Genomic DNA, 11485 nt, shown 5'->3' with positions numbered 1-11485 from the left:
TAAGCTGGAATAAAATAAATATTAGATGTAAAACTTAAACTTAAAAAAATAAAAAGCTTTTATAAATATATAAAATAAAATAAAAAACTACTAAGAAAGCACGGAACCAAATACTATAACAAACTAAAACTAAAATGAAATATAAAAATATAAAATAAAAGCTAATGCAATATTAATAATTATAATCAAAATAATATAAATAACACTGATATTATTATCTGACCTAGAAGAGCACTGGGACCTGGAAACAGTGACATGTGACGTCAGGTTTACCAAACAGGTAAGAATTTAAATCACACTCATAATTTCCCAGACCCACTATACCTTCTTATCCCAATAATTTGCTGTTCTCTCTTCACTATTTATATTAATAAAAAAAGACAACCTAAAAAAAAGAAAACTTTTTATTTAGAACAGAAATTGTAATTTTAATTAGGGCTGCACGATAAATCGCATGCGATATTTAATGCGCATCTTGTCAATAAAGCCATTCTGTAATCAGCGGTAAATCTCCATCACGTGCGTGCTTTCACATGGAGCAGCATTAACTACACAGAGCCGTTGTTCACCGACAAGCTAATTTTAATGCAGATGAATGAAATAGCAGTTTCAACTGTTTCTCATTGTGGAAGAGGCTTTTGTGGAATTTGCCATATCAGAGAGCAAGAAAGCAATATCAGTGCATATGATATTCCAATCTTCCAAAAAGTTAAGAGATCTGAAAGTGCCCTGTCTGTAGAGTGAATCTCATAAGAAACAAGATAAAGAGGTGACCATACCTGATGGTGCTGGATGCGCTGAACATCACAGGTGAAGTCAATATACAGGCTGAACTTGGCGATGTCCTTTGGTTTGCTCTTCTGATTGCCCTGCTGTGGCTGCTGTTCTTTCAGGGCTGTTTTAGACACTGACGAGTGAATGGTCACCGAACTCCTGTCGCACCTGAGAATGAACATACATGCAGAGTCAAACACACACTTATAATTACTGACTAATTAAGGACTGACAGGCTAGAAAGATCCACATAATGCCAACAGAGCAAAACAAACAGATTAACAGATAATAGAAAGATGATAATTAAGAGGGACTGGATAGCAGGAGAAAAAGAGTGAATTTGCTCAAATAATCAGTGTCTCACAGTGACTGTACATAGGTGAGAGTCTCTTTGTCCTTTGCAATCATATCTGCCAGGATCTCCTGCACACCTGTGGCCACCTCATCCAGGGTCGACAACCCTACAGACAGCAAACGAAACAGCTGAAATGTCACATAACAACATTCAGTCATCAGTGGCCCTGCATTAACTTGTGAGAACTGCTTTTTTTTTTTTTTTTGATGGAAAGTGTGGAATAGTTGCAAATTTGTACGTTTTTTTAGAAGTAGATAATATTTAAACCTCATGCACAAGAATGAGTATAAATGAGAGAAATGCCTAGAAAAACATGTCACAATACTGTTTATGTCACTGCCTTAATATATCAACCCATAAGCATAAGCAGACAACAACACAAAAAAAAACAAAAGTACTTTGCTGCCCTCTATTGACTCAATGTCTTTTATCAACCTTTTATTGTATTTAGTAATTAAGGCTGCAAAGACACAAAATGTAAATGCATATTAAACAATACATGGAAGTGATGATGTTGGGACAATTAATCAGTTTCAAAAAGCATCAATAATGTTACCTCAAAGGACACTGAGTTGTGAATGCTGCTGTACAATAAGGTGACCAGATGTGCCATTTTCCAGGGAAACGTCCTGCCCAGGATTTCTTAATTGCCTAAAATAACCAGGTTTTGACTGTTTGCGCTGCGCAGATAGATAGTTGCATGACCTTTAAGTACCGCGAGAGCTATAGAGAGCAGAGCAGATGACTCCTTATGCTTTTGAATCGCTCTCGCAGTACTTAGATGTCATACAACGATCGCAAACAGCCAAAACCTGGTTATTTTAGGCAATTTAGAAATCTTGACCAGGACGTGTCCCCAGAAAACGGCACATCTGGTTGTACCTTACTGTACAAGCACTATTACAACAGGCTGGTTGCTGTAAGTATGCAGAGCACTGATAGATACCTTTAGTGCTGGGCTGGATCGAGGATTGCAGGTCCAGTTTCTGAGGTTCCTGAAGTAGAGCTAGTGCAACAGGTTCCAGTCCTAGCTCCTTAGCTCGTCGGGCCTTGGACAACTTACTGCCCTTTTTATAGGGAGCATACTAAAGAAAAAAAATATTATAATATACATATATAAGTATAAGCTATTATTAGGTCACTCACAGTCAAAAACTCACCAAAGGGTCAAAGTTTCACATTAATAAGTAAGCTGAAAAGCTTGTTGTGCTCTGTTCTTACCACATGGTCTATTTCATTAGCCGTTGTGCAGTTCTTTAGAGCCATTTCCAGCTCTGAAGTAAGAACCCCCTCCTTCTTTAGTGTCTGAGAAACAGATCTGCTCTTCTTTGCCACTGACCTAAGAAATGTGAATAAAATTAACTCTGTGTACTTGACTTGTGTTATTAGAGTTTTGATCCTGTTTGCTTTTCACTTTTCTTTCACGTTAGGAAAAATGAGGAAAAACAGTAATAATTTTCTAATACATTTAAAAAAATGCAATTAAGTCCTGTCATGGCAAAGCTGAATTTTCAAACGCCTTTACTCCAGTCTTCAGTGTCAATGCAGAAAACAGTTGTGCTGCATTACATTTTTGTGGAAACAATTTGTGTGTTACATTTTGAACATGTACTTTTTTTTTTTTTTTTGAAATTTCAAAATATTTTGAGAAAAAAAAAAACACTTTTCAACTGTAGTGTACATAAATAAAATGTTATTTAGTCAAATTAATCAAGAGAGAAAATTAGTAAACTGTCATTTAATCCAACTCCTTACAGAATCACAAGGCAATTACATGGAGAACATTACAAGACTTGATCTCTGCTGCCATCTACAGGTCACATGTTGTTATAGCAGCCTAATCAAGGTAATTCAAGCTAAATAATAGCCACATTGAAATATCAGAATACTTTTTGTGCCACTGGAGACATTCATCTACTAAAAGCATTTTGAATTAATTGCGAGAAACCAGTCAGGACATACAAATAAAATCGATTCAAACTGTTACTGTAAGATGGTTAAATAAAGGTTTTATCCAACAACCATAAAAAACAAAACACTTACTGTTTCCTTGAATATAAATATAGATTTAAATATTAAACTATATCTACTAAAGCATGTTACTTAAAATATAAAGTTAGTGCTAAATAGTAGATCAGTTTGAAACTGAATAAAAAATTATTTCCTTTCTTATCTCCTTTTTTGATGTTGTGCCCTTCCAGTGTCTTACCGGAGCTCTTCAAGAGTTAGCTGCACATCTCGAACAGCATCGGCATCCATATGGTTGATCAGCTCCTTTCTATAGCGCACCATAAAGGGAATAGTGTTCTCCTCCAGGAAGAGCTGTACAATGTTTGCACACACCCACTGCTCCACACCAGACTTCTCAGCAAGAACCTACACGGGATATTAGAATGTGTCCTGTTTAATTTGTTTTCTAAGCAAAAATAATGACTATCATACATTTTTACCATGATTTACCAAAGACACATGTCATTCTTTCTGTGTAACAATAGTTCATTTACCAAAAATATTGTTGAATTCAAATCTTTACCAATCGCTAGGTTTTAAAGTTCTGAAGTTATTTGAAACAGTAAAGTAGACACTTTACTTGCATTTAATATGCTTTCAATGGATATAAAATTACTTACATTTAATTAGATGTGGACAATAAAATGAGACATCTCATCTTTGACACATATATACTTATATTTCCCTGTAGAATGCTGCAATTGACCATTCAGCATCAAGTATACCAGAAAGCACTAAAATAATTTACAATAGCAAATAATAATACATTTAACAATGCAACAGATCTTCATTGTGATCTTCAGAATGTTACCAACAATTTCACGGAGTCAAAAACTAAGTCAATCCCTATCTCAGAAAGTAATAACCCACCTGAATGGGATCCCAATTCATCTGTAAGTCCTCCACACAGGAATTGCTCAGTTTGAGTTTTATCGGTCTTCCCTGGGCTGAGTTTGTGGTCTTCTGCTTCTTCTGAGCAGGTTCATCAAAGGTGAAGCTGTCATCTGGCTCCTCTTTTTTCACCTTGGGGAAATGTTGACTGGATGATGGACACTCATCAGGCATATCTCCTGCATTATTACTGCTCAAGTTAATGGACAACCTCTAAAATAAAACAAAAGGTTAAAATTAAATAAATTATTTGAGTACACAATGTTTGTGTTGGATAAATATATTTGAACTGCTGACGTCAGTCAGGGTGGATCCCTTATTTAATAAGTAGTCATTTAGAAAAGCAGCTTGCAGTACACTTATTACAGGGTAATTACTGTTGCTGATTTAAATTACTTGCCAAAAACTATATAGATGTAGAATTGTGAATAAGTAAGAAAAACTGTATACCACAGTGAAAATCAAAGCACAAGCATTATGACTTGCCTCTTCTTTGACTGCCACATGCTGCTGTAACTCAGGCTTCGGTAGAACCGCATCCTCAGTTTGTTGCTTTGCATTAGTCTTCTCCTTCTTCACTTTGGGAACCCGTGCAGCTCTGGGCTTCCTCACTGCTTTAGGTTTTGGCTCTTTAGGTTTGGCCACCCTCTTGGTCACTTTTTTCTTTTCGCCGGTTTCATCTGTCCCCCTCTGACGCCTTCCTTTAGTTTTGCCTTCATTTGAATTTGGTAACCATTCTTCTAACTCCTCACTGTCACCTTTTTGTTGGCCTGTCCTGTAACAAGAAACCAGTTTTATTTCATCCAGCATTCATGAAGAATAAGAAATCGAAGCTACTATTGTGGACTTTTTTACGCAATAAAAATTGTTAATTGTATTACAACGTCGACTGCTTAGAAACGTTCTGTGCTTAAAGAGCAGTTTGACACACCAGTTATAATTCATGAGGATGTTCAACACTGTTAATCTTCGGCAGAAACAGCCTAGAGTCCGTTTTACTATACACAATGTTGTATCTTAGCCTTGGAGGATAATCTGAAATAATAAAAAACCTGTGTTGGCCTGAGCAAACAAAGCAAAACCACTCACATGTCCTCAGATTCATCATCTGTCGCTGGTTCTGTATACACCTTTGCTGTTCTTGTTCTTCGAAGCATCTTTGTGTGGGGAAAAACAACGAATGAAAACAAACTAAATGAAATAAACAAGTAAGGATGCCTGGGATAATAAAAAGAAACTTGGAAGTGAATATCTTTTCAACTCATTATTTGATCTTATTATCAGTATATCTAAGCTATACAAAAGGCGCTCGTACGTGAGTATAAACAGAATAAGCTTCTCATAACGACTTTCAGACAAACTGAAATGATGTGCCCTATGTTGTGTGCTCAATAGCCCTTTTAATGTCATGTCCTGAACCGCTATCTCTCTCAACTTATTCCTCATCAACTCTCTCTGAACCTCATAACTGCTGCACCTCAAGACCACATGCTCCACTGACTCCTCTTCCTGGATCTTAGCCTTGGAGGATAATCTGAAATAATAAAAAACCTGTGTTGGCCTGAGCAAACAAAGCAAAACCACTCACATGTCCTCAGATTCATCATCTGTCGCTGGTTCTGTATACACCTTTGCTGTTCTTGTTCTTCGAAGCATCTTTGTGTGGGGAAAAACAACGAATGAAAACAAACTAAATGAAATAAACAAGTAAGGATGCCTGGGATAATAAAAAGAAACTTGGAAGTGAATATCTTTTCAACTCATTATTTGATCTTATTATCAGTATATCTAAGCTATACAAAAGGCGCTCGTACGTGAGTATAAACAGAATAAGCTTCTCATAACGACTTTCAGACAAACTGAAATGAAAACCTGTCCGTCAGCTGTCACGTTAAATATATGAAAAGTATTCATGGCAATGGAAAAGCATGTTTAACTCTGTTGCGGTGAATGTTAAATCAAATGTCATCAATCAAAACGGTCTCTGTAGAATCAGAAAGTCATTTTGAATTTAGCGCGCGACCACGTACGTGTAATTTGTTGTCTGAGCTGTTGCTTCTGCAAATGATCAGTGATTAAACCAGAGATGTTCACCTACAGAAGTTGATTATTTACAAAACTGTTCAAACTTACAGTGTTCCTCCGACAGGCATCAAACCATAACCCGTTTCCTTAGCGACGTCAGCAGCAGGAAGTGATGTACTTCTCCCCTCAAACATCTCATTACATTTATTACTCTTTTGCACTTTTCTTCCATTCTCCTGATATGATCTGCAAATGTCAAACGTTAATCCAAATTAATTCCAAGGAATTTAAAAGTTCCATCTTTCTCTAAATCTTTCCCATACATTCTTAACTTTAGTCCTTCCTGAATTCTTTTTCTGGTAAAAAAGACTGACTGAGTCTTCTCTATAGAAAACCTAAACCCCCAATTATAGCCCCACTCCACCACTATATCAATTGCTTCCTGTATTTTCCTAGTAACATATTCCATATTCCTTCCTTTCTTCCATAGCACCCCATCATCTGCGAACAAAGACCTTCCTATATCTTCTGGAGCTGTTCCAAATACGTCATTAATCATAATAATGAAAAGTAATGGGCTTATCACACTGCCTTGCGGTGTGCCATTATCAACTATGTATTGATCTGATAAATCCGCCCCAATCCTTATTTGTATTTTCCTTCCGAACAGAAAATCTTTGATCCAGTTAAACCTTCTTCCTTCAACCCCTATCTTACTTAGTTTGATTAATAACCCCTCCTTCCACATCATGTCGTAGGCTTTTTCTATATCGAAAAATACTGAAATTACAGACTCTCTATTTGCTTGCGCCTTTCTTATTTCAGTCTCCAGTCTCACCACAGAATCTATTGTGCTTCTTCCCTTCCTAAAGCCACTTTGACAATTAGCCAGTAATCCTCTTTTTTCAAGGACATAAGTCAGTCTATCCGCTATCATCCTTTCCATAATTTTACATAGATTGGATGTGAGCGCTATTGGTCTGTAACTAATAGGATTAGTTGGATCCTTACCAGGTTTTCTTATTGGAATCACTACCGCTTCTTTCCAAATAGCTGGTAACTTCCCCTCCTTCCATATTTTATTATATATCTCAAGAAGCTTCAACAATGATTCTTCCCCTAACTGTTTTAACATTAAATAGCACACTTGATCTTTCCCTGGGGATGTATGTTTTGCTCTCTTTATTGCTCTAACCAACTCAGCCAAAGTAAATGGCTCATCTAACTCACTTCCAGTTTCTTCCTTCCTATTCACTTCATTAAGATGCTGATTTAAAGTTATTGATCTCCTCCTTCTCTCTTCTTCAGACAAATTTTCTGAACTATGAATCCTTGTAAATGATTTGGCCATAATCTCAGCCTTCTCCTTATTGAAAACTGCGGTTTCTTCTTCAAATTCCATAACTGGATATTCCCACTGCCTCCTATCTCCCCCCATCCTTTTAATCATTCCCCACACTTCTCCCACCGGCGTCGTTCTACCTATTTCATCACAGAAATTTCTCCAACTACTCCTCTTTGCTTGGCGTATTTTTCTTCTAACTATTGCTTGAGACTTCTTGTACTGCATTAGATGTTGCACATTATGTGTTCTTTTAAGCTTTCTGAAAGCTTTATTTCTGTCCCTTACTGCCTGTTGACATTCTTCATTCCACCAAGGCACCAATTTTCGATTTACCGTTTCTCCCCTTAGGTATAGCTTCCTCTGCTGCCATAATAATTGCTGAAGTTATTTGATTGTTAACATCATCTATACTTCCAGACACCTCAACCACAACCATTGCATCATCGCTCAAATTCCTAAACCTTTCCCAATCAGCTTTACTAAAATTCCACTTAGAAATTGTATCTTCTGTTCCTACTTCCAATTTCCCACCTACTGAGCACAAAACAGGGTAGTGATCACTTCCCACTGTTGTTACTGTCAACACTTCCCAATTAGTATTTCCAGCCAGCAAACTAGATACTAACGTTATATCTAATACAGATTCTTTCCCTGTCGACACATTTAATCTAGTTCCTCTTCCATCATTTAAGCACACCAATTCTCTTTCTTCTATCAATTCTTCAATTACTTTACCATTAGTATCTGTAAGTACACTTCCCCATACCGAGCTATAACCATTAAAATCTGCACACCAGATTATTTTTTGTCTATCTTGCCCTGGTAATCTTAGAAGCTTGTCCAGCTCCAACCTCTTACATGGGTAATAATAATTAATAATACTAATTGCCCCTCCCCTTTCCCACACCTCCACCACTATATACTCTTGATCATCTCCTTTGCCCAGTAATCTATATGATATACCCGCCTTAATGAATACAACACACCCTCCTAAGTGATGTACTTCTTCTTCTTCTTCGGTTTTATGGCGGGTAGCACCAATGTTAAGGTGCATTATCGCCACCTACTGTATTGGAGTGTGAACCAGAGTTTACCCTTTCATAATAAGAGGACAAAAAATATATATAATATTTACTAAATAAAATAAAAAAATGTTTACTTCTTTACCTCAAGAAGATTTTTCCCACTAAATTCTCTTAATCAGCTCTGTTCTCTTAAGATACAAAAATAAACTTTCTAGTCCATAAGTAAATATATTTTTAAGCTTTAGGTTATCCACTCCCATCTTTCTAAGTTCATTCTTCATTGTTTCTCGTTCATTAGTATACTTTTGACAAATACAAATAACATGTTCTACTGATTCCTCCAGGAAGTGATGTAGCTAAAGTCCTCAAAATATATAATAAAAGTTCAGCTTGATGTTTTTTCTCAGATGTTTTTTCTCAAATGTTTCCACCACAGAAACGGGAGCTGTCCATGCCCAGTCCATGTTCTTTGCTCTTTGTCCACTTCCGTGATTTGCAGGGTTTGTTTTTCAATTATTGCCAAAGTTGTGTAGAGTAAATAGTTAAGAGTGCTTCGTGCTTTTTAAAATTAGGCGAAGAAAAAATCAGTCTGCAGGAAGACTGCAACAATCTGGTCAGAAACCTAAGGATTTAAACTTGTGCATGCAAGGCAAGTCACGTGTTGTATTTGACTTTTTTTGCATAAAACAAAGCAACAATATCAGGAAATGTCAGGGCTTAAATGTAGTTGGTTGTAAAAGAGAAGCACTTTTACAATGTGACACTATGAAGATTACTTTAAATTTGCAGTGTTTAAAAAAAGATATAGGCAATACAAGCTATTATTAGGACTAAAACTATTTAGATTAGTTTATGCAATTTATCAAGAGTTCATGCCATTACATAACATTTCATCTTCCATCAACAACAGTTGTAAGCAAAAGCATCAACCATAATACATAGATCGCAATGTCTTGAATATAGCCATATCTTGAATATAGCACACTAGGTCAAAAATCAGATGTTTTTACACCCAGTTTCTGTGTGCGTGTCCTTTCTTAAGATCCCAGTGGCAATGGATTTGGACTAAAAAGACACTTCTTTCTCTCGGCATCAGTACCATTTCTTCTGCATCTCTCCTCTGGCATCCATACTTTTTTGTTCCAAATATTGATGTGTTGTCATCTATAGTTTATGAATTTTTCTTAATTTCATTTGTGTATTTCTCCAGACTCTATTAACCTCAGCCGACCTTCAGATATAGGGCTCAATCACACTATAAACATGTGGGAGTTTGGTTAGTTTTAAGACATTTACAGTACACGTCACACATATACACACAAAAACATAAAACAAGACAATAACAATTAATCATGTTTCAATATATTATTTATTAATGTTTTGAGGCACACTGTACCTGAACATAGATGGAAGGAGGCGCAGGGGAAGGATCTAGACTGGTATGAGAAAGCTCTGGGGGACGGATCGCCCATTTTCATCTACCTCCATGGCAATGGGGGCAACAGGCAGGAAACCTTTTAATTACCTTAAAGGGGTCATATGATGCGATTTCAAGTTTTCCTTTCTCTTTGGAGTGTTACAAGCTCTTGGTGCATAAAGAAGATCTGTAAAGTTGCAAAGACTAAAGTCTCAAATCCAAAGAGATATTCTTTATAAAAGTTAAGAGTCAACCACGCCTACCTAAAACACCTCGTTCTAACACGCCCCCACATATCTATGTCACTATGTGGAAATATTAGCATAATGCCGCCCAAATGTGCACGCAAAGAAAGAAGGCGTGGTTTCAGGAACAGCAGTAGTGTTGATGCAGCCATGTCAGGGAGACGCTGTGTGTTTAACAAAATATCACAGTCCAGGGAAACTAAATGTAACAAACAAACACAACCACATTATTATGAATTTGTTTACCTTAAAAAAGATTTCCATATATTGGAAATTCCATATACTAAATAAATAATCAATTATGCATTATATTGAAAGTACGTGCTTTATTTTTTTCTTGATGATCGCATGACTACTACTTTTTGTACCTTCACTAAACAGATCTGCACCCCATCGTATTGGAATTGCAGATGTGAGCAAACTCACTTATTTCATTATGAAGACAGACTAAGAACTTGAATAGTGGTAATGACTGAAGTGTCTTGGCCATACAGGTCTTGAGTGCTGTTGGATATCACGTTTTGGCGCTGGACTACAGAGGTGGGTTAAAATATTGTGACTTCACTGTAACCGATAATCATTGGAATTCATTTTGAACTTGATCTTCAGTATATGATTTCTCTATTGCTTACTGTCAGGTTTTGGGGGCTCCACTGGTGAGCCTACAGAGGCCGGTCTGACTACTGATGCTGTGTACAGCCTGGTGTGTGTGTGGGGTCACTCGCTTGGTAGTGGGTGTGTAAAATCACCTTTTTAATTGACTTTCGCTATGTTTACTACAAATGTTTTAGAAATAAAAATAAAATAAAAAAACATATATAATGTATTTTCTACAGTTTGTTCAGCATGTTTCTTTTTTCAATAGTGTTACAACTGACACTGCAGTAAAATTACTGGAGCAAGGTAAAAATTCAACTGATTTAAAAACAAGCATGCTTTTGTTTGTCTCAGTGGCTCTTCATTCTTGTTCTCTCACTCTTTATGTTTGGTTTTAGGAGTTGTCATTGTAGGGCATAGTAACTTCACCTATTTTAATCAATTTCTTGATTGTGCTTTTCTTTATTATGTATTTTTTTCTTGTTCAAAAAAACGTATTTCTTGACAGGAGAACAGTTTGATGGAATAATACTTGAGAGAGTGCATTCGTAACTGGACGGGTAGCAAGCGATCAACCTATTGAACACCCTTTTATTTGGGTAAGTAATGTTCAGGATCTTTAAAATTATGACACCGTTTTTTTCTCCAGTTTTATTGGAAGTTCCCATACATTCAGTTCTTCCTTTTCAGTCCACTTAAAAACAACATTTTCATCTTTCCAACTGATGAGAAGTATGTGATATTGTTTCACTAAATTATGCCAGTGTTACAGTATGTTAAATATTAAAATGTTATAAACTT

The 11485-nt window shown here is 36.4% G+C and overlaps 1 protein-coding gene and 1 pseudogene across 2 annotated transcripts in view; one reads left to right on the top strand and one right to left on the bottom strand.

Annotated features, from left to right (window-relative positions):
* Nucleotides 1-6233, bottom strand: part of LOC107666540 (S1 RNA-binding domain-containing protein 1-like) — a 76731-nt gene extending 70498 nt beyond the window's left edge. The window contains exons 1-9 of one of the 2 annotated variants that reach the window (XM_016457929.1): nucleotides 6164-6233; nucleotides 5619-5686; nucleotides 4517-4805; nucleotides 4010-4243; nucleotides 3339-3505; nucleotides 2351-2468; nucleotides 2076-2214; nucleotides 1139-1235; nucleotides 780-942 (exon numbers count right to left, since the gene is read on the bottom strand). In XM_016457929.1, the coding sequence (XP_016313415.1) occupies nucleotides 780-942; nucleotides 1139-1235; nucleotides 2076-2214; nucleotides 2351-2468; nucleotides 3339-3505; nucleotides 4010-4243; nucleotides 4517-4805; nucleotides 5619-5686 (1275 nt within the window). In that variant the 5' untranslated portion in view covers nucleotides 6164-6233. Of the gene's footprint in view, nucleotides 1-779; nucleotides 943-1138; nucleotides 1236-2075; nucleotides 2215-2350; nucleotides 2469-3338; nucleotides 3506-4009; nucleotides 4244-4516; nucleotides 4806-5119; nucleotides 5206-5618; nucleotides 5687-6163 lie in introns of those variants that run through there. The other variant, XM_016457931.1, reaches the window with a different exon arrangement.
* Nucleotides 6234-8846: 2613 nt separating this feature from the next.
* The window catches only part of LOC107666366 (monoacylglycerol lipase ABHD12-like), a 3406-nt pseudogene continuing 767 nt past the window's right edge, over nucleotides 8847-11485 (top strand).

Source organism: Sinocyclocheilus anshuiensis, unplaced genomic scaffold (genome assembly GCF_001515605.1).
Source record: "Sinocyclocheilus anshuiensis isolate Anshui unplaced genomic scaffold, SAMN03320099.WGS_v1.1 scaffold63, whole genome shotgun sequence".
NCBI lineage: Eukaryota > Metazoa > Chordata > Actinopteri > Cypriniformes > Cyprinidae > Sinocyclocheilus > Sinocyclocheilus anshuiensis.
The sequence above is the reverse complement of the archived record's forward strand: the minus strand, read 5'-3'. Positions and strand labels throughout refer to the sequence as shown.